General features: G+C 43.0%; 1 protein-coding gene across 7 annotated transcripts in view; it reads right to left on the reverse strand.

The window, feature by feature from the left end:
- The window catches only part of RALGAPA2 (Ral GTPase activating protein catalytic subunit alpha 2), a 346,401-nt gene extending 333,657 nt beyond the window's left edge, over positions 1-12,744 (reverse strand). For all 7 annotated transcript variants that reach the window (XR_010917130.1, XM_067532894.1, XM_067532900.1 and 4 more), the window contains exon 1: positions 12,326-12,744. Coding sequence is in view for 6 of the 7 variants with exons in the window: in XM_067532894.1 (XP_067388995.1) it covers positions 12,326-12,431 (106 nt within the window). In the remaining variant the exon portion in view is untranslated. The remainder of the gene's footprint in view (positions 1-12,325) is intronic.
- Positions 12,745-24,309: the final 11,565 nt, after the last annotated feature.

Consider the following 24,309-nt stretch of genomic DNA (forward strand, 5'->3'; position numbering starts at 1 on the left):
TGTGACAGAGTGGTGAGGTTAGGGACTTCTGCCCTGCAGAGAAGGGGGAGGGTCTTGGGGCTTCAGCCCCACGGGATGTGCTTGCTGGGCCTTGGGGCTTCAGCACCGTGGGGTGCGCTCCTGCTAAAACCCTGAGCCCAAGTAGCCGTACCCTGCAGGCTGAAGCCCTGAGACCCCCCTCCTTGCTGGGCAGAAGCCTCTAGCCCCATTACCCTGCTCCAGGGCAGAAGCCCCAAGCTCCCTCTTGGTAGGTGGAGAATGGAGGGGGAGAAGGTGTGAAGGGCTCTACGAGCCGTACATTAACTATAAAAGAGCCGCATGCAGCTCACGAGCCATGGTTTGGCCACCCCTGGAACATGGACACATTGCTTCTATCAGCATTGATTCTTACACTGCTGAATGGAGTTTTCTCAGATGGTCAGAACAGTAAAGAAAGAAATGAATAGACAGTGAGCCAAACACATAAGGCTTGTCTGGTGGCGGAATTCTAACTTCAATTTTGCCTTTCCGGGCCAACATGAGTTGGAAGCTCCAGGGAAGCCGTGGCTTCCATTTTTTTCCAGTGAAACTTTCCTAGCCAAATGAAACAGCAATGTCTATGGTATTTGTTAACCTTGCAGACTCCTTCCTTGTTGTGATTGCCTCCCCCTCAGTTTCTGTGGTTCTGCCCACTTCCCAGCTCTATTTGGTTTACTCTTCGTTTAAAACCCTGATTTTTAGTAATGGCAGCTATGGTTATCACAGATTGAGCCTTTGTCATTTTTGGGTGTAAGGAAGAACAGAGACTGTTTCTCAATTAAACTAATGATGAAGAGTTGCTAGAAAGACTGGAACAGACACATAAAATCATTGTCATGGCTACATTTTGATGACGGCATCAGATATAGCACCTGAAGGATCAAGCTCAATGTTCTCTTCTTCAATTTCAATAATGAAAGTTTCATTCACTATCTTATTTGATCTTTATGAATACAAAGAGACCAATAAATTTTTTGCACTTTTTTAAAGCTGAGCACCAATTTTCTTGTTACTTCACTTTTGACAATATTCTATTCACATTAAAATTGTTTTCATCACTTCAGTCCATTCAATTTCTTTGTTCCTACCCCTCCCTTCAACTTCATATCATTAGTACATGAATTTAACTGTTTTAACATATCTAAACTATTACCATTTTTATTATTGATCAGCAGCTTTCAGATTAACTACAGTTAGAATGAGAAACAGCCACCTATTGAATTCAACCATTTGAAGACTAAAATAAAAGTTAAGATTGCATGCTTCATACAAAACCATGTTATCAGACACCTTGCCCATCTTCTAGAAGCATCTACATTCTAGCTTTGTTTGTTAAAAGTTCCATGGGTCAAACTCTTCTCTAATCACCAGTGACTCAACCCATTGCCATTCCCCCCAATATTCTAAACAATTCTAAAACTTTTAAATTATTTCCTAACACATATGAAACTCAATTTTCTCATTATACCAGAAACACTGGGCTGCAATTTCAGTAAAAACCCTTTTAAATACATTTTGTTGTCAGGTGTTGGCTGTGTGTTCTTTCAGTGTGCTGCTCCCACACTGCGCAGATAGTGGATGCAGCAGACCTTGAGTGAACTGCCCAATAAAGCACACAGACCCGAATTCAATAGTGAAGGCACCTGGCCAGATTTATTGCCAACAAATCACGGTAATAGCACTTGGTAGACTCCACAGGACACTAAGACATGTATGCCCGTGACAATGGATACAGCTCAGTGAATGGCGGGACTTTCCATTCCCCACTTAACCGGACAAAGAGAATCCCTCGGATACCCTCTTTTATACAGTGATACAAACAAGTTTTGTACTACCCTTCTGAATAGCTAAATATCATCCTTTACCTTGTACATGTGGATTTGATCAAAACATCTCTATCCATCATACTTTCATCCTGACCTTATCTAAAAGAAGCGTAAGCATGTTAGCTTAGAATTGGTACCAGAGGTGCTCTGTTACCACCTTTCTGGAATGTGCTTGCGTGAGTGTTCTGTGCCTAGAACTTCCTCAGGAATGTATGTTTTGGCAATACCAACACTGTTCTTGCCAGATTGTGTGAACTTGCCAGCAGGTTCACAGTCTGACTTCTGCTAACTTTGCTTTATAACAGCAGGGCCCAGCTACTACTTTATCTCAGGCCTTAGGCCTCACACCAGGCCTGTTATGCTAGCCTCATGTATCAGTCTCACTTTCTACTACATTTCCCCACTTTTTGTCTTTTTATGGGGAAGATGTTTTACCCATTGTCCCGGAAAACATAATGCATGGACTGAAGATGACCCAGGAGGCTTACCTGCTTTTAGGTTTTAAATTGCTTGCAATCTTGACTTTTATTTTATTCTTTGAATGATTGCATCAACTTAGCTGTGCAAGTGTCTTCACTTAAATTCGGCTCCCACCAATGGAAGTGCCTCTCTATCCCAATTTAGTAACACTACTTCCCCAAGTGGTGTAAAGTCACATTCAATGAAATTAGGTAGATGCAGTGTCAAAGTTGCTTACATCAACTGTTACTAGCCTCCAGGAGCTGTCCCCCAATGCCCCACAATAACAATACAATTGATACAAGCCCTCCTGGTGAGGATGCACACCACTGACACAAGGAGCCAAGTGTGCACACACATAAGCAATTTAATAACTGTGGTGGCTATATGCCGACTTCAGTTAGGTTGACATAATTTTGTAGCACAGACATGGCCTCAGAAACTTAATACACTAAAATATACACTGTAAAAAAACATTAGCAAAGATCAATCACTAATCAGCCATCAGTGGCAACAGCTATCATTGATAAGCAGAGAGTTGTACATTTTTGTACAGAATACATTCAGAATTCTAATATTCAGGAAATAAAAATCTACAGTTGCATAACAAAAAAAATGTGATAAATATAAATGCAATGCAAAAAACTGCCAATAAAACTCAACATTTTGGTTAGTCTAAATGTCATTCCATTTTAGAAGAAATAATTTTCTTGCTATTTTTGTTGTTACTTACAACAAAGCACAGCATATGTCAGTAATTTGCAAATTGATCTCTACTGATAGAAATTATTAGTTATTCATATCCCATTTCTACTTTTCCCATACCACATTAGAGGCAAATGCTCTGAAAACCAAAATTTAGATCGTACCGAACTCAAGAAGGTGCTAATTATATTTATGGTGGATAAAAGCAGCAGGTTCATTCTCTATTCCTATAATGATGCAAGAACTAGAACCCAGGTCTACAGAGCTGGGAACCCGACGTTGCTACAGTGCCACTGGGAGGCCATGCTGAGCCACAACCAGGGAGCACTGTGGAGAATTACCCAAGATACCCAGAATGACAGTACCCTGTGGCCCTTTGATTGGCCAACCATCCTATTTAACTCTGGAGGGTGCACCCAGGAAGTTGTCTGGACAACACCATAGACTTTGGGCCTGCTGTGACTCCAGACCTCACCTTGTCTCCTGATCTCTGATCTCCGATCCCAGCCTGATCCTGATTCTTGCCTCCCGATTCCAGCCTGATACTACCTCTGGTCTCCAGTCTCTGCCCCTGGCCTGACTTTTACTCCTACTCTTGCTTATTGAACTCAGCTTTAGCAATTCCTCCAAGCCCTGCTCACCTACTACCATCCCCAACGTGTGAACCCCAACCCAGCTGTGACCATTAGGATAGACTGCCTATGTCCCTTACAATTCCATTTTTCATGGCTATAGTTTTAATATAGTATTTTAAGAAATTAAGCATTACATTAAATATCCTATTACATGAACCAGGACAATTTAAAAGGCACAATATGAATGCTGGTATATTTTGCCATCTTTTTTGGGGTTTACAGGTGCACTATGTCATGATAATATGCATATTTTGCCACCTGCTCTGCCTACCGGCTCCATCACAGGAAGCCAGCAGTGCTATGAATCCTTCTCATGGAAGTACTCAAATAAGTTTCAATATCCTGCTGGCTCAGAGAAATGGAGAACAGAGAAACAGAACAATGTATGCAGTCATGACGTGCAAACCCACAAACCAAAACAAACACCATAGTTTGAGTGTAAATATAGCCCAGAATGGATGCATTGGTTTTATCTACCTCAGTTTGGTGAGTTGAGCAGGGAACATTAATAAAAAGTTACCTGCTCATTTAAAAAAATATTTTCATTGTGGGAGAGCAGAAAGCAGATAATTTGAGGGACTGTAAGCCTTGCCTTTGTTACTTTAAGAAAATAACCTTTCTGCCAGACAGTTTCACAAAAGATTCACCTTGGTAGATACAACAAAACAGATTCCTAACATTTCAAATGATTGAATATGAACTTCCCAAAACACTGATTTAAAACAAAGCTTTAAATATCTATTTAATATTGCTATTTTTATAAGGAGCACATATTTTCATGAATTATATGCCTAATGGGGCAACCCTATAATTTAAAAAAATGTAAAAGCTTATTTTGACAGCAGCAGGCATGCTTTTTCCTCTGTCTCTTTGAATTCATCCCTTGAGGTGCTTTTACTATGACTTCCATAATCCGATTGATTGTTTTTGTTTTACATATCTCCAATTTAAGAAAGTTACAAAGCTGGCTAGCAAGCACAGATCACCTTTAAAACTGGACAACTATCCAGGTACTCTATTTACCAGCTTTTCTTTTTAGGAATGGGTGCAGCTTATGACTCAAACAGCTGTATATCATTCATTCATAGCGAACGTGCAGAGTAAAGGTCCAATTTAGTACACAAAATACCACAGAAGCCAAGGAAACCTTACATAGTGGTTTTAAAATTTTAAGATTTGGGGTGGAAGGAGAGGAGAAAATTGGGGTTTTTTCCTATTTAAAAAAAAATGGCCTACTGACCAACTCCTAAACAATCTAGTATCCTACCTACCTCAGAGAGCAATCTTCTCTCTATGTTCCACGATAGCATCTATTTTGTTCAGGAGCACTTGGGCTATCATTCTCAATAGCAAAGTTTAAAGGAGCCATTGACAGTACATTTTCAATATTGGAATCTGTTGCTGCCAATATACAAGTCCAATTCTGGACACTTTCAGAACATGGTGTAAGATTTTCTACTTACTTTCCAACAACTTTGCCACCTATCACTGTGGAAAACATCATTTGTCCTTAGGGTATGTCTACACTTAAAACATTACAGTGTAGACACTACCTATACTGACAGAAGTTCTCCTGTTGCCTAGGCTAATCCACCTCCCCAAGAGGCAATAGCTAGGTCCCTGAAGGAATTCCTCCATCAGCCTAGCGTTGGTTACATGGGGATTTAGGACGGCTTAAAACCACCACTGAAGGATGTGGATTTTTCACATTCCTGACTGACATAGTTAAGCCCACTTAATTTTCTAGTGTTGACCAGGCCTTAGTGTTACTGGAGATGATGAAAATACATCTCCCTGGATTAGGCAGCATATTTAATCTAATCTATGAAAAGTGTGCTCAGATATCACCGTGATGGGCAACTCACAAGTCCAATAATCTCATATAATACAGACCCTTATTATGGTTAGTTTCCATGTTCTCACTGAGCATAGGTGTTCTCAAACTTTTCAAAGGGCTGGATCAGCTTCTAACAGATTGTCTGGTGGATCACCTACCTTTTCATTCATGATCACACAGTATTCTTGTGGCAATTAAAGCAATTGTTTAAATGGTTAAATTATGTTAGGAAAGTAGTAATATATTTAGCCATCTTAATGAAATTTCACAACAAGAGACAGAGGGGAATCTTTTGATCAGTGCTGTGTGACCACCCCGTCCTTCACAGACCACAGTCTAGATTCTTTGGCGCTAGAATCTTGAAATCTGACAGCAACCTATAATGCAGTGGGTGAGTACTGTAAAAATCCTAAAATCCACTTTCAGAGATAACCAAAAGGACAGTTTTTCTAACATTTCAACCAATCGAAAGCCTAAGTGTCCTTTAAAGATATAATTACTCTGTATTTCCTGTGCAAGGAAGATGTGCTGATCCCTTACAAGCAGGTCTTCTGTTGCAGCTTACTGAGAGGCAGTCAGAGGAAGATGGGAGCACCCCTCCCCCGTGCAAACCACAGCTCACAGCTAAAAACAGATCTACTTTTCATTGAGGTAGTTTGGATTTTAGAAATAGAAGGACCAGGCTTCTGGTTGCAGCTCTGCAGGTGTGTGTTGCTGTATTACAGAAGAGGACACACTTGCTATGGTTAAGCATACAACCAGTCTCATAAGAACCCCCTTTGTGACTCCCAAAAGAGGGCGGGGGGGGGAGGGAAGAGGAGGAATCTTTATGATATCAAATTATAGGGTTAAGTCATTGATAGCAGGATTAAAATATTTAACTATGGTTCTTCCTAAAAATTTGCAAAATGGCTGTTACTGCTTTGTGTCCTGTCATCTGCCCAACACAACCACAATACCACACACTTAAAACATCATTATATTTTGATACTGGATCATGCAAGAGGCAGCTTTCAAGATCAGAAATAGTAAAATGTTTAAGATATTGTAAATATCTGACAACTAGACATTTGGTCAATGAAACAGATGAAAAAACTAGTATATGGTAAGATAATATTTTCATCATTGACATCCAAAAGAGCTGGGGCTACTTTTCAAAAGTGAAGCTACAAAGTATAGTAAGATTATTCCCCACTAAAATACTCTTTTGCCTTAATATGCATAGGTCCATGTGGAGAAGAAACTTTCAAAATGGATTTTTCAAAATGGGATAACTAAGGAAGTGTTTAAGGCCCAGATCCACAAGCAATTTAGGCATTGCAACCGTGAGCGTTGTGGTGCCTAACTTTTGAGCATATAGAAAAATCACAGAACAATGGGATCCACAAAACTTGAGTTAGAAGCCTATGCGCCATATACAGTGAATGGAGACAGATAGGCACTTTAGAATGCAATCCACAAACAGAACGTTAGGCAGGGAGCATCATAAAATAGCCAATGGAAGATGCCAAAGAGAGATTATAAATCCCACTTCTCTCACAGTATTCAGTGCCTAATTCAAGGCTGCAGGGAGGCATCTCTCTCTGCTTAGGGATCCATAAGCAGGGACCGGTCTCCTCCACTCAGGTCGCTTAAGTACCTAAGTAGTTTCTTACAGGAATTAGTTAGGTGTCTTGCCTCACTCCACACAAAACAACCAGACAAGATGGAAGTGGTGCCCACTTTATAATTTTTAGACCAACTGTTAGAACACTTCCCTGAGATGTGTGATATCCAAGATCCAGGTTAATTTCTCCCCTTAGGCGGGGGGAAGAAAGGATTTGAACAGGATCTCCATAAACATAGGTGTCTATGGAACTTGTACCTTAAAAACTTCAGCTTTGAATGAGTTTAGACACCCACAGGGGTCAGCAGAAGTTTTGTGGCTCATAGTTAAGGATAAGATTATGTTACAGAGATCTTGGATTTTGTGACTTCCAGAGACCTTCTTGACATTTTCTGCTTCAGTGCTGGGGTTGCATGGCCGGAGCTGTCAGCTGCCAAAGGTGGGGGGAGGGGACCAGGAGCTCTGAGCCATTGGCCCCGGAGCTGTGGACAAGGGGACCCACTTCAGACACAGAGCTCTCAGCCACTGTATGGGGCCCCTGCTTCTCCAAGCCACCAGCCTTGCAGGATAGTGGAAGGCCCACAGACCCGAAGCTCCCAGCTGCAGCCCCGCAGCTCTGAGTCACTGTAGGCAGCGGGGACCTAGCTGCTGTCAGCCAAAGCAGATGCTGGACTCCTTCCCCACCCCAAGCAAGGCTCAGGCTCTCAAACAGTCAACTCCATTTTGTCACAGTTATTTTTAACAGAAGTCAGGGACAGGTCACGAGCCTCCATGAATTTTTGTTTATTGTCTGTGACCTGTCCGTGACTTTTTACTAAAAATAACCCTGACAAAAATCTTAACCTTCATCACAGTGGAGCCTAAACCTGGGTCTTAAGTGACTTGCCAAAGATTACACAGAAGTTTAAGGCAGCACTGAGAACAGACCTCTGACCTGACAGAACTACACCTTTGCCACAAACTGCAGCTTTCTAATACAAACAGGCTCAATTTGCTGTACCTAGGCCAAACATAAAACAGGGATAATTTTTACTCACCTCTGAAAAGTAAAGATCTACAAATGAAAAAATACCAGCTAACTGGAAAGCCACATTTTTCAGACGGTGTAACCGAGGGACAGAAGTACATTGATTTGGCAAGGAAGCTTTAGCTATGAGAAAAAACCCTATGTGGGTTCCAGATTTGGATCTGAAATTTGCTTACATGGGCGGAAGATGTGGTGGCCCAGCCTCTTCCCTCCTCCACTCCATCCCCTCCCACTCCCGCTGCTTGCCACATGCAGTCCGTGGCAGGGCTCACAGCTCCTCTGAGCAGCCTGGGCTCAGGACTGCTCCAGAGACCAGCTGGGTAGCACCAGAGACCGGGTCAGCTGGGGTTCAGGGCTGCACAAATGATCTAATCAGAGAGAGTGGGGGGGGAGCTCAGGTGGGGTGGGGCCTTGGGCAGAAGGGGCAGGGTAGAGGGCTAGGCTCCCTGAAGGGGAGGTGCCTGCATCACCCATGCTTACTTATCCAACATTTGGAGTGAACTTTGACTATGCTGCACATGCATGTTTTGGGAACTTAGCTACCTGAGGAATGTATCTTGTCGGAGGTATATCAAATGAGACAGGGCTTTGAAGGAACCCTTTTCAGCTCTCAGTTTAATCTGGTGATCCATCCCATCCCACTTCTTTATATTTCCTATTGTGTAGATAAATGAAAACACTAAAAATAAAAGTAAATGTTTAAAACAAAACAAGACACTATGAAATTCCAAAATCTTTACAAAGAACAAAAAAAACCAAAAAACAGCAACTTTGTTTCAAATAGAAATTAAGACTCTTAAGTGACAACAATGTAGTTTCCTATCACATTACTTACAAAACCAAACAGTGGAAATGAAAAATTAAGGACGTCAAAACTTACACCGCACACAATAAGAATGTGTTTATTTACTAAGTATAAAGAAATGCATTTAATCACAACAACCTTCACTCTGATGAAAAAATACTATTCTTTCATCAGTAAATTCACACAAAATCCTCCTATTAAATCCAAATCAAGTCCAGATCATTCCCAGACCACAATAAGTATTTCACTAAAAAATTCCAATGTCAATTGATAAATATTAGCTGATAATAGTTCCATGTAAGACTCTCTCTTAAAAGAAAACTACTGAATTCAAGAGCAAAAACATCTAAAAAAACACCCAGCAATCCATGGTTTGGAGTTAGGGTTGTGCTATGATGAAATGTCTTTATATGAATGAGAATGCATTAATCTAGGCAGTATTTTTAAATTCTTAACTATTAATTTATTTGATTTATATGCTTGGATTTTTTGACTGACATCAGTGTACTTTACTCTTACCAACCTTCACTCGTTATAAAATTACATAAACTTTTAGTTTCTATTAAATTTCTAGCCTAAGAATAGCTTTTAAAGTTATTTAGGGGGATATAAATGTAACCAGTCCCCCTGTAATAATGTCACCTGCTTATCTTAAAAACCAAGATGCATGTTTTCATATTCTTGGTTGAGCGAGAATCAAAAGTAATCAGATAACGACTAAGCAAATTAACAAAAGTTTACAAGAATTTGGTTACTTATGTTTGTGTTTATTTTTACCAACTCTCTCTATACTGATAAACAGAACATGTTCAGAAGGTATAGAAAGTCACAAGACTGTATTTGGGCAAAATCTTTTATTTCAGAGAACTGAAGGCATCAGGAAATAATCACTGGACTGTAAATGTTTCTTCTGTTTTATTGCCTTTTATCAATCACGTCTTCATAACATAGACTGATTCTATACAACAAATATGACACAACAAGAAATTAATCCTGCAAAGGTTATTTTGTATTTTGTTAATTTAAGTGTCTGGGGAGAAAAACCTTGGACTTGTTCTCCAGTGTGTTTATTTAAAACAAAGTATTTTAAATCACCATTTTAAATCAGCAAGCAGGAAACTTTCATTTAAATATTTGATTTTGATCTTGTTCTGTATTTATATTTTTAGTTATTTTCATAAAGAAAGTCAATTTTCATTGGTTGGCATACCCATTAAAACATGTTAATTTGCAACTAAATATAGCCTTTACTTTAAAGTTGGCACTTTTTTGCTAACCAAAACTACACTAAATCTATGTAGCTTTATTTAAGCAACTAAATAGCTTAATATACATTTATTCAGATTCTTAATTTGTATAGATTTATTATATTAGAAAATGGTAAATGACATTTATCTACAAGATGATTAATTGTTTACTCATGATTTGTGTCAAGCTAGGTTTGGAAATGAAATAGGAATGCAATTAAAAATGCACAAAACAGCATTTTAAAATTGGTTCATTGGTAAAATAAAAGCACTTTAAAGTACTGGGTACATATATAAAAATAAGTTTTTCAAAACACATTTTGCACTTAAAGCTAAGTGATTTATTAAACAATGAAATATTACATATAGTGAACTGAACTAATTTTTTCTGGTGACCATATCCTTCAAGATTTTAGAACTAGTAGATCTTATCCCCTCAGACCTCTTTGTTATTCATAGATCAGAAGAGGAAAACAAGTTTTTCTACTTTTTCAACTCCCAAGTGGTGTCTCAACTTTGAATGAACTAGTTGAACTAAACTAGTTGAATGAACTAAAATGAAGAAATATTCTCTCTGTACCTGGAGAATAGGGTACTGCTGTCAAATTGGTTTTAGCACTTCAGCAATTTCCAGGTGCTTGCCCACCATTTCAGTGGTTTGACTTTCTTTAAAACTTTGTCAGTAAATCAGTACTGTTTGAATAGTTTTGTTTTATTTAAAGGCAAATGGTTTTAATAGATCATAATAAGCTTAGGACTCAATGTAGGTTATCAAATTCACATTTAAATGTAAATTTATTTTTTAAAAGCAGGTATTTAATTTTAAGAAGCCTTCATTTTTACTCCCCCTGTCATTCTCTCAATCTCCCCCTAAACCCTGTTCACATACTATTCACAGGTTAATTTGTGTATGAATAAAGTATTCCATCAAATGCTCTGAAAGTGATTTGAACATGTATATTTCACTTCCATTAGATATAATATTGTTACATATCCTGGAACATCCTAAAAGGTCTTACCTATCCTAGTGTGTTCTTTTCTATTAATAGTTTAGGACCACAGTTAAGACATTCTGAATTTTGATTTTATAAAGCACACGTTTCCTTTTATCCAAATACAATTTAAGATATTTACTTAAATTTATATAAGAGACATTAATCATAACAGCATTAGTTGTAACATTTACTAGTGTGTGGGTGGTTTACTTCTATTGGAACATCAACAATTAAACAGTAAGTGGGATGTAGAGAACTATTCCCTTGCTTAAACTTTGCCCTAAGCATCAGTATACACTAATCAGTGGATTTCATTTGGAAAAGAATTTTTTCTTGATTATTATATGGTACAGCTACCATCAGGAATAACATAAAAATCAATCTTTTTGATTAACTGATATGAAACTAAGGTTGTTTTTTTAAACCACAAAAACAAAACAGAGACAGAAACAAAAGCAGTTTTCCCCATTCTCTGATAATGCTCATATACGCCAAAGGAGACAAATCCTCCCCCCCCCCCCCTTTTTGGGGGGTGGGGTGGAAGGAGAAAGATTTCAAGGGCATTTTAAAACCAACTCCCTCTTGCACTGAAAGGTTGTGATTTAACTAGTGAGAGAAAGTTCCCCCTTCCCAGTCTTTTGTGGTATCCATGTCATCCTTCATCCTAGGCTTAGACTACAAGCTGTTTGGGGTAGGGGAAGTCTTTTTGTTAGATTTGCATTTAGTGCCTAGCAAGATGGGTCCCTGACTGGGGCCTTTATACACCACCACAACAGAAATAAATAAATAAATCAACCAGACGTTTAGCACAGGTGACCTCAGAGCCTGGGAGCAGCAGTCCCTTGGCTTGTAAGAGCCATGCCCTGAACCAGAGCAACTGGATTTCAGCCATGTACCCATTCATTGAATAGCAGGAAGTGACCGACCGAGAGGAACTATGGCACTTTTCATTCCCTTTTTATTTGGGCCCTATCTCAGGATACCAACATTCAGCACCCAGTAGGGTACAACCCTATAGTGGGGAGGGGAAAGAGTATTTAGCGAACCAACTGATAGCTCCTCGCTCCCCACACCCCACCCACACAGTCTTTTAGTCTAAAGCCCTCAGGGTCTATCTGCACCTTGTCAGCTGCCCCTCCACACACACACACACACACACACTCACCCAGCAGCGCTTTGAGGTGCTTGAGGCGGGTCAGTACGTCCTTCTTTGGATCCAGAGCTTTCTGTGTAGATTTCTTGACATCGGCATGGCTCTTTCTAGAGAACATCCCGCAGGGGGAGACCCAGGAAGGGAGAAACTCCTTGATGGTGAGGTGGGGGAATCAGAGACTCTCCGATGCCGGGGGACAGGAAAGCACGGCAACACCCCCTGCTGGGGGGGCAGGAGAGCCCCCGTGTTCGCTGGGGGAGGAGCAGCACCCCCTACTGTGTGGAGAGGGGCAGCCCCGCTGCTCGCGGGAGCAGAGGCAGCACCTCCAGCTGTGTGGGGAGGGGCAGCCCCTGCTCGGTAGGGGACGGGGCAGCACTCACTGCTGGGGGGGCACCAGGGAGCCCCCTTTTCGGTGGGAAGGGGACCTGGAGAGCTCTCCCTGTAGGGTGGGGCAGCACCCCCCGCTGCTGCGTGTGTGTGTGTGTGTCTGAGGAAGAGGAGAGGCGCCCTGCTGGGGGGGGGGGAGATAGGGCGAGGGACCCCCGTCTGGAGGGGCCGGGGAGCTCCTGCTGCCCAGGGGGGCCGGGGGCGAGTCCCTGCCCGGCGTAGCGCGGCGGGGGAAGGCTGCCTGCCCGCCTGCTGCGACTCGCGCTCCGCTCCGCTCCGCTCTCGGTCTCGCACCGCTCCCCGGGGTGGGCGTGTAAACACGGAACTGACCCGCCGCCGCGACGGTTTGGTTAACTGCCTCCAGCCCGGCAGGGAGGGAGCCGCACTGCGCAGCCGCCCGGCCCTGCCGCCGGCCTCCCCGCCGCCTGCCGAGCGCGAGCCCTCCCCTGCCGGCGCGCGGTGAGGAGGACGCAGAGCCACCACTGCCCGCACCTGGGGGCGCCCCGGCTCAGCGCCGCACTACAGCCCCCAGCGTGCAGCGCGGCCGGGAGGGGAGGGGGTGTCACCGTCACGCGGCGCCCCCTGCCGCGCTGCATGCTGGGAGGGGGAGCCACTTGGGAGGGGGGGCGGCGTCACGCTGCTCGCTCGCTCGTGCTCCACCTTTGACACCTGCCCTGAGTCTGTGCGGTGTGAGTCACCCGCAGGGTCCCCCCCGCCCCAATGGACATCGGATCTGTGCGGGCCCCCCCCCTCCATATTTTCAATTCCTTGGGCCCTCCCTGGCTTTGGCCCAAACGGGACTGACGAATACAGCCACACGCGTTTCTAAAGAGGAATATGCCCCAGGGCCACACTGTGCAATTCCGCACACCACTGAAGCCCCCTCCCCCCGGTCATAGGAATTCCTCAGGGGCGTGTTATAGCACCTGCCTTTCTTTGTTTTTTTTGGTTTTTGCTCCCACCAAAATGTTTTTATATGAACTCCTTTTTTCTCCCAAAAATTGAGTGGATATGCTCCTAATACCCTGTCACCAGCAGCTGTTGCTTCTCCCAGGCTCCAAAGCACCAGCTGCCCACGCCCAGACTTTTCAAGGAGGTTTATTCCTTTAAACCAGCGGTTCTCAACCTTTTTTTCCCGAGTACCACTCAGGCCAGGTACAATCAGGTCAAGTACCACCGCTGCTTTAAACAAAGGTTATAAAACAAACAGAAAATAGTCAGCTCCATCCTTAGCCACACTCTAGCTCCTGGCAACTTCCTAGCCTCAGCCAGCTTCCCTGCATGAGTGAATGGAACTAGTATCACCAGTTGGAATATATACATACATTTCAACTAGCACTAGTTTGTGGGGACAATTTCACTCATGTTTTGGAAAATGGTGTATTATTTACGCATTTATAGTCCAAACAGTGTTCTTAGACTCTGCACATAGTAAGAAAACAAAAGGCCAAATTGATTTGCATGGGTATAACAGAACAAAATTTGGCTCAAAATTCCAGACCACATAGAATTTAGTGAGATTCTAGGGCACAGGGGTTAATGCACAGCTACAGACTGGGGACCGACGGGCTAAGTAGCAGTTCTGCAGAAAAGGACCTGGGGGCTACAGTGGATGAGAAGCCGAATATGAGTCAGCAATGTGCCCTGGTTGCCAAGAAGGCTAATAGCATATTGGGCTGCATTAGTAGGAGCATTGCCAGCAGATCGAGCGAAGTGATTATTCCCCTCTATTTGGCATTGGTGAGGCTGCATTTGGAGTATTGTGTCCAGTTTTGGGACCCCCACTACAAAAAGGATGTGGACAAATTGGAGAGAATCCAGCAGAGGGCAACAAAAATGATTATGGGGCTGGAGCACAAGACTTATGAGGAGAGGCTGAGGGAACTAGGCTTGTTTAGTCTGCAAAAGAGAAGAGTGAGGGGGGGATTTCATAGCAGCCTTTAACTACCTGAAAGAGGGTTCCAGGGAGGATGGAACTAGGCTGTTCTCAATGGTAATAGATGACAGAACAAGGAGCAATGGTCTCAAGTTGCAGTGGGGGAGGTCTAGGTTGGATATTAGGAAAAAGGTTTTCACTAGGAGGGTGGTGAAGCACTGGAATGGGTTACCTAGGGAGGTGGTGGAATCTCCATTTTTAGAGGTTTTTAAGCTGTGGCTTGACAAAGCCCTGGCTGGGATGATTTAGCTGAGGTTAGTCCTGCTTTGAGCAGAGGGTTGGACTAGATGACCTCCTGAGGTCCCTTCCAACTCTAATATTCTATGATTCTATTTTAGTAGATCCCAACTCAGAATTCACGCTTTAAAAAAAATCTACCTTATGCAAGTAAATTATCTACACCTTTCTTTTTTATATTACTGTCAATTACAGAAGAATAGAATGGGGGCATCAAATTTACTCATTGGTGGGAATGAGGAAAAAAATATCACCAGAGCTCCCTATGTAAGGTTGGCCTCCAATCCCACCCTTGCACTCTGTGGTCACTTTATTCCACTGAGAATAGGGGGGTGGGGTAGTTAAGTGAGGCTTTATATAAGAAAGTTGCAGCAGTTTAAGTAAGCTGATTGAGTCCAGTTTAAGAGCAGTTTATATCAATTTTGCTTAAACTGATTCCTATTGGATTTAAACTAAACTGAATCAAAATCAAAGCATTTCATGGAGATGGTTTGATTTCAGGGAAGCTCCACCAGAAACTAGCCTGCCAGGAAAATCTGCCTAGTTTCCTGCCAGCTTGTTCACTTGGCTCCACCACAGCTAACTTGATGGGCTGCTGGAGAGCTCATGAATCCATGGTCTGTGGCTTCTCACATCCTGCCAGGATGTCCTGGACCCCAGGGCTTCCAGGATCTGCTGCTCCAGGGCAGCCCATCAGGTGGACTGCCCCAAAGCTGGGGGCTTCATCCCCTTTCACTGAGAGTTTTCAAATGTTGTGTTTGCATTTCAAACTGGAATAGAAACCAAATAAAAAAATCCTTCACAAAGCTAAATACTTTTCTCCACCCAGCTCTATTGCACCAGTTTAACTAGACTGGTTAAAATCACTTAAATCATTGCAACTTTCTCATGTGGACAAGGCCTTAGTTCCCTGCATTCTCCCCCCTTCTCCTTTCCTGAATTCTCCAGGGAATCTTTCATTGGGGCAGCAGGGGCAGAGTGGATGTAGAGCAGGTTTCTGCTCCCTCTTTTTCCCCATGAACACTTCTTTTACTAGATCCAGTTGTTGAAGGAGTCTCTGCTGCTCCCCCATTCCTCCCTCACCTCCCTTTTCTCCCTGGAGATGGGGGAATTTCCTAACAATTCTCCCTTTCTCTGTCCCTTTCCTTTCAGGCTCCTTTTGCTACAGCAGCCTGCCTGTCAGCGGGGTTCCGTCTTTCTGCTCCTTTAATTAAAACCAGGGTTACCAAAAGAGGCAGAGGTTCATGACAACAGAGAGCAGGCCTGGGAAACAGGGAGGTGTTGGCATCTTGCCTATATTGAGACACCTTCTACTCCCTGCCAAGGTAAAATGGATGTGGGTAAGGAGTGGGCCTAGATGGAGAGGGGATGGAACAAAAGAGTGTAAGTTTGCAGGCAAAGACTGTACATCAGAGTGAGAGCAAGGGCTGAGGAGGGTTGAGACTTTTCATGCTAGCATGTCCTTTTGAGTTCTGATGGATTGGGTCTCAGATTTACTGAGTTCTGTTGAATTCTGTACCAATTACAGCCCTGCAATTACTTTCCTTTGTTCTCTGCTGTACGTTTCTGATTTTTGCCCTTTAATGTCGCCAACTTCTGTGATTTTCTTTATCACCATTTTCACTATATTTAGTGTTTTTCTTAAAGCCCCAGGTCCTGGAGTCAGTTGATTAGCTCTGATTTGGGGGGGGGGGGGGCGGGGGCGGGACAAGGAAGCGTCTAGCCCTCATGTTTGCAGAGAAAAGCTTGAAAACATGACCCAGCTGTAACCTCGAGGTCCAAAAACCGGAAGGCAAAGGAAAATAACCCAAATTTATTATTCTTTTAAAATCTCATGATTTTTGGGCCTGATTCCTGATTATTTAACAGACATGGGATTGACAGTTCTCCATGTTTGCTTGGTCTATTTATCCCAGTTTGTCAGAAAAATTGCAGTTTCCCAAGAAGAGTGAAATAATTCATTATTGTTTCTCACATTTAAGTACCACAAATAGCAAATATGGTTGCTTGAGGCAGTACCTAACTCAAGGTCTGGCTTCCTCCTTCTTCATTTAAATTAGAAAAATGACAACTTTCAGTTTTGCTCATCTGATAATTTCTGACATTTCCACATTTCTGCCTCTGCATTGTTAAAAAAGAATTTTTTTATATTTACATAAAATCTGTTGCTATTGAATCAGTCTGATTTTCCCTAAATCACTTAACTTCACACAGGATTCCTGAATTAAATAGTCTATGCTCTTCCAATAGTATTTCCTGATTAAAAGTTACTTTCATGCAGGTATGTTTTAGATACAGAAGATGAACATAATACCACTGTGAATTTCCATTACGAAAACAAGAAGTCAGTGCTGTAGAAAAAGCTGAGACATTGAACCTGCTGCACTTTCTAATCAAATCTGTAATGCTGTCACTTGCTACATTTCAAAGATAAAATCTTAACTAACAAAAATAGTAGTCATTTCTTAAATAATAACACTTTGTTATTTTATGGCACTTCCACCAAGGAGTCAAGGCACTTTACAATAATCCTCAGAACACCTGTATGAGGTAGGAAAGTATTATTCCCATTTACAGATGCTAAAATTAAGTTAGGTTACATGCCCAGCTCACATAGCTAATCAGTGGCATGATTAATACTAGAACCAAGGCATCTGAACTCTGAATTCTCTGCTATAACCAATCGATAATAATAATATCATAATAGTGAGAAGTTATGCAGGGCCGGATTTAGGAGCTGGCAACCCAGGCAACCACCTGGGCCTTGGGGGTCACCGGGCTCAGGGTGCAGTTTTTGTTGTTAGCAACAAAAGGGAAAATAGAATGTTTAAAGTAAAATGTTTCAGGTACTTCATATGTGGATTTATTTTTTCACAAATGAACTCAGTATAGGAATAAAATATAAGGTATTCAAAAGTTTAACAAATCGAGGGGGAGGGAAGACACCGAAGATGTTCCTCGCCTGGGGCGCCATTTGGTCTAAGTGACTTGCATCCAAGAATCTCAAAGCTTCTTAGAAACGGCGAATTGAATCTCACAGCAATTCTGTGCGATGGGTAAATATTATTCTTTCCACTTTACAGATGGTTCAGTTGAGGCTCAGAAAGATGAAGGCTATAATCTTCAATTTGGGGGCATACTTAAATCCATATTTAGGCAAAAAACGTTAAACTGTCCTATTTTTCATGGGTGCTGAATAATAGTATTGAAGGTAATGGGAGCTGTGGCTGCTTAGCATCTCAGAGAATCAGATTATGTTTGCCTTGTTAACCAAATATGAATTTAGACCTCTAACTTTTGGCACTCATATTTGAAAAGTTTGGCTTAAGTTACTTGCTTTCAAAGTCACACCAAACTGAGCATAAAATCCAGATCTCATGACTTGCATTCTTATGTTTTAACAAGACTGTCGTTTCTCTATTCATACTGTAGAGCACAGTCACATAAAGTAGAGGACATAGCATAGCTTAAAATTTGTATAACTAAAAAGAATGTATTTTAAAAATTGCATGCTTTCAACACTGAACTAAGATTATTTGGGCCAAATTCTCTGACTTTAGTGGTGATATGCTAGCAGAGAATTTGGCCCAATAACTATATGTAGACAGTAGGAGAGCTCTTTCTCTGTCGTTTGTTACCTGAAAGTTTATAAAGAAAACCTATATTTGGCAACAATCTTGGGATCTTAAGACTAGAAGGCTCACACTGGTAAAGAAAAACATCTTCAGCAATTAGCTGCAAGCTGACAGTGATATTTTGGAGAAGGCCACTTGTCTTTTGTCAGCAGTATAGAAGGGCTTTGTGCAGGGCATAGGGCCAAATTGGACCCTGATGCAATTCCACTGAAGAAAATTGATTACCACTTACACCAAGGCTGAATTTGACACTCCTATAAGCATCTACTCTGGAATGGAAAGACAGATATGATGGATAAAATTACATGCTGGCATAACTAACTTGATTTGCACCAAAAGTGAATTTGCCCCATTATGTGTAGGAAAACCGCAAGGGCTGACAAAAATCTTACAACTGCCACACATAGACTCATCCACAGATTAAGTCAATATCTATACAGAGTGTGTTGAGACTCTCTTTGTAATGGGTTAAGATTGAATAGTATTAAAACTTCTGAGGAAAAAAGCACCTATCAGTTCTCATCCTCAAAGGAAACCTGCACAACACTTTCAAAAGATGAGCTCAGAGCTTAAATTCATAACCTTGCTAGACACTAAAATTCATGAACTGAATAAAGACATGAGATTTATGACAGGGACCTGGTCTACACTACAGGATTAGGTCGACACAAGTCAGCTTACATCGACGTAACTGTAAGCCTCTCCACTAAATGTTGCTCCTGCTGATGTAATTCACCTGCTACACCGAATTAATAACTCCACCTCCACAAGAGGCGTAGCGCTCACGTTGACATAGTTAGGTCAAGGCAGTGTCGGTGTAGACACTGTGTTATTTATGTAGACTTTAGTGGCCTCCAGGAGGTGTCCCACAATGCCCCACTGTGACCACTCTGGTCACCGTTTTGAACTCTGTTGCCCAATGGCCAGTTACACAAGGTATACGATGCTCCCCTCTAAAGCCCTGCGAATGTTTGAAATTCCATTTCCTGTTTGCTCAGCATGGAGAGCTCACCTAGTGACTGCCCAGCTAACCATGCTGCAGGTGCGCTCCTGCCTGCAGCACACAGGAGATGGTGGATCTCCTGGGTCTGTGGGGGGAAAAGGCTGTGCAGGCACAGCCCTGATCCAGCCATGCAAACGTTGATATCTACGTGCAGATTGCTCAGGTCATGGAGGGACCCGCAGGATTACCACGTGAAAGACAAGGAGATGTTGCAGGCGTACCAGAAGGCAAGGGAGGCAAACAGTCGCTCTGGTGCAGAGCTGCAGACATGCCAGTTTTACAAAGAGCTGCTTGCCGTCCTCGGTGGAGACATCTCCCTTCCCCCCCCCTCCCACCTCAGAGCCTTGTGGATACTTCGGAGGAGTCAGAGTCACAGGCTCCCGGAGTGAACAGTGAGGAGGAGGTGTTGGACAAGAAAGAAGAAGTGTAGGAGTATAGGGGACAGGCAACCAGGGGATCCAGTGGCACAATGAGCCAGGACCTGTTTTTGTCTCCAGAGCAGTCGAGCCAGTCCCTACCGTCCAGCACAGGCGAGCCTGACGCTGGGGAAGGAACCTCTGGTAAATATGTACTTTGCTTTGACATTGCAGGGACACGTCTGTTCATTTGCTCTTTTTAATCATGCTAGAAGAGGTAGTGAAATAACCAATAGAGGTAGAGCTGCTATCTGCTTCTCGTTCCCCTGTATAGTTAGGCAGAGAGGGCCCTGCTGTTTGTTTATGTGCATCAGGATGGCCCATGAATCCTCTATAGAGATCTTGAGGAAACTTTCCTGAAGATAGTCTGCAATCCTGTGCCAAAGGTTTCTGGGGAAGTCCGCCTTATTTCTTCCACAGGGACACTTTCCCATGCCACTCAGCAATTACTTCCACAGGCACCACTGCAGCACAGACTAGCAGCATACAGCCCTGGTCTGCAGCCAGATGCGTGCAGGAGCTATTCCCTTTCAACCTCCATTACTCTTAAGAGTGGGATATCAACTAAAATCACTATCGCCTGTGGAAAATGGTGCCAGTATTCAGTTCAGTTGCCCTACATGCATATACTCATACCCATGAGCTACCCTCCCCCCCTGCTTTATTGTTCTAACTTGCCCCCTCCCCTCTAGGCCATACTTACCATGACTGGGACTGCCACTGTGTTCTATGAATCGCAAGGAGAAGTGAGAATGTAGTGCTTGCAACTTGTGTGGATCAAGGGGAGTGAGTTCAGTATACAAAGTTTCCAGTTATCTCAAAATCGCATTGCTGTGCATTGTATCTTTTGCAGCTGGAAATGTGGTCTCGAGGTCTCTCTATCCACACCAGCAGAGTGGCTCAGCCAGATGAGGAGAAGAAGGAAGAGGACATGGGATGACATGTTTCAAGAGATTCTGCAAGCCTTCAGTGCTTTGGATACCAAGCACAGTGCTTGGAAGATCACCCTTGAAGACAGAATGGACAGGGATAGAGTGGAGAGGAGAAAAGCATAGGAAAAGAAGAGAGATGTGCAGCAAGAGATGCTAGAGCTTTTCAACTGGCAAATAGACATGCTGGAGACTCTTGTTGACCTTCAGGTTCAACAGATCTGTGCTCGCCTCCCTCTGTAGGCCATAGAGAACTGCATTCCAGGACCTCCTTACACAACCCTCTCACATTCCACGTGGCATCTGGGGCCATTGCACTACTCCTACCACTCTACCCTGTGGGAGAGTACAGAGAATCACAGCTGCACATACACTGACATACACATACACTGAGAGACACGGTGGGTGTATGGGTTTGTGAAATGAAAATGACTGTTCTTTCTCCTTCAAAGGTTCTTTTCCCTGTATTTATAAAGTTTCATTCAGTTATGTCTGCTTGCATGGGGTTGGAATAAAAGTCTGTTTATGGAAACTTCATTCATCTTTATTAGTTCACAACATCTACTGCCTGGGGCTGATATCATTCACGGATAGTAGCAATAGATGCATTTGGAATGTTATATTGCTACACACAGAGGACTCACTACAAGGTTCAGACTCGTGGTGCAAAAAAACAATGTCAGGCAGAGCACACTACAGCAACATGCATCGCTGTGGCTATTAAAATGGTCTTTCAAAGCCTCCTTGTGCCCTATATCTCCCCATTGAGCTCTTCTTATAGCCCTGATATCTGGCTGCTCAAAATCATCAGACAGCCATTCCAGCTCAGCCCTCCACCTGGAGGAAACTTTTCCCCCTTTGCTTCATAGATATTATGAGGCACACAGCAGGCAGCTATAACCATTGGGATATTTTTTTCACTTAGATCTAATCGTGTGCGTAGACAGCATCAGCAGCCTTTCAAATGGCCAACGGCACATTCAACTGTCATTCCGCACCTGATGAGCCTACAGTTGAGGTTCTCCTTGTTGCTGTCAAGATGGCTGGTGTACAGCTTTATGAGCCACGGGAATAAGGGATAAGCTAGGTCTCCCAGGATCACTATTGGCATTGGTAATCACCAATGGTAATCCTCTGGATTGGAAAGAAAGTCCCTGTTTGTAGCCTTCTGAACAGGCCTATTTCTTAAAGATGCATCTTACTGACCATCCCACACTGATGTCTGTAAAACATCCCCAGTGATCCACCACTGCTTGCAATACCATAGAAAGTAGCCCTTTCTGTTGATGTACTCTATGGCAAGGTGGTCTGGTGCCAATATAGGGATATGTTTGCCATCTGTAGCCCCACCGCAGTTTGGGATCCCCATTGCTGCAAAACCATCCACTATGTCCTGCACATTGCCCAGAGTCACAATCATTCGTCGCAGGATGTGATTAATGGCCCTGCACACTTGCATCACAGCAACCCCCACAGTGGATTTCCCAACTCCAGATTGATTCCCCACTGATCAGGAGCAATCTGGCGTTGCAAGCTTCCACGTGGGAATCGCCACTCACTTCTCCGCTGTCAGAGCAGCCCTCATTTAGGTGCTGCTGGAGAGCTTTTTAAGAGCTGGGGCGAGCTCCGCACACACATCCATGAATGTGGCCTTGTGCATCCGAAAGTTCTGCAGCCATTGCTCATCATCCCATATCTACATAACAATACGATCCCGCCAGCCAGTGCTCGTTTCTTGGGCCCAGAACCAACACTCCTCCCTCTGAAGCTGCTCTGTGAATGCCAATAACCACCTTGAATTGTTTCTTTCTAAGTCCCACAGCAAGCTAGCCTCCAGGAATCATCATGTATCCTGCGGCTCCTCTGGCGGCTCTGCATATACAGCAGGATCAGATATGTGGCGCTCATCACAATGGTGCAGAACTGTGCAGGATTCATGCGTCTCACAGACATGGCAGACATGCAGGTTTGCGGGGCTGTTGAAAAGAGGCGCGAAACATTATGGGATGCAGATAAAATTATGGGATGGAGAAAACTGCGTCATGGGACACTGAAACCATATTCTGAGTCATCCCGGTGTCACTCGTTTCCCCGCATAAGGCATTGCAAACCCTTCCCAAAATACTCTGCACTAGATGGTGGCAAGTTGCCCAGTGGGATAGCTACCCACAGTGCAAAGCGCTGGTAATGAGGATGCACACCACTGACACAAGGAGTGTAGTGTGGACATGCAAAAGCGATTTAATTACTGTGGTGGCTGTACATTGAGGTAACTTAGGTCGACTTAATTTTGTAGTGAGACTTGCCCTTATTACTCCTGGGAGAATAATGTGCCACTATGTGCGTGCAGCATTCTGGTTCCTTGCAGATTTCTTTGCTTCCCCACAGAAAAATGCCTTTCTGACAGGGAAGTAAAGGGAAACTGCAAGAACAGTCATGTGCCTCTCCCCTGCAGTATGGGCTCATTGTTTCCAGCACCTGTAGTAGCCGGCAGAAAGGTAAATCACTGCCAGGGAAAGGGTGGGGTAGGAGACACCCCTGGGTGTAGTTTGTGGGGGGAGAAGGGGCATTTTAAAAATGTGTCCAGTGTTTTTAATGATCACTTTCACTAGCTGAAGGAGCACTATATAAAACACATAAAACTCTAATAAGCATGCAGTGATGATATCAGCTTGTACAGAGAAACAGACCATAAAGTCCTATGACTTGTACTTTCTAACAGTACAATGGTTGTAATTTCCCAGAAGTTAGATGATGCATTTCAGAAAGCTTAAGTGAGAACAATTTCCTGCAACAGATCTTGATCATTCTGTTTCCAGGATCAGAAATGACAATGTGTAATGCAATTGTTTAAGTAGAAAGCAATTTACAGTAATCATGAAATTAAGTTTTTAAAACCTTTAAACACCCAAGAGAATGCTGGAGGAGATAATACCAAAGCTTAGTGCCTATATTATGCTCATGCTGTTCTTAGCCTTCTTCACTTATTGGCATAGCAGGGTATGTTGCCCTCATTAGGAGCTACAGTATGCAAGAAGAACAATGGCAGAACATGGTCCTTAATAATTAAGGTCTCATCTATTCCATTTTGTCCATTGGAAGTGGGGATCGGGAAGGGAAATGTGCTGAGCAGCACTGCCCCAAGAGAATTTTGCCTTGGGAAGGCAGAAAGACTCCTGGAGCTCCCAGGCACATAAAGGCAGCATGCCCACTAGTATACTCATTTGTGGAGTGTGGCTTACTTGCCCACCCCGTCCAGCTGATTCCTTGAGTCCTTTTCCCCACTTCAAACATACCTAAGAACTATGCAGAATCTGGCCCTAAAAAAGAAATGAAACTTCTGTAGGAAATTAAATCAATTTAACTATGTTGTTTGGGAGGGGTGTGAAAAATCCACATCCCTGAGTGGAATAAGTTAAGTTGAGCTAAGTCCTCCTGTAGACAAGCTAGCTA

This window comes from Emydura macquarii, unplaced genomic scaffold (assembly GCF_026122565.2).
Source record: "Emydura macquarii macquarii isolate MOO-44397 ecotype Brisbane River unplaced genomic scaffold, CSIRO-AGI_Emac_v2 contig_3305, whole genome shotgun sequence".
Taxonomy (NCBI): Eukaryota; Metazoa; Chordata; order Testudines; family Chelidae; genus Emydura; species Emydura macquarii.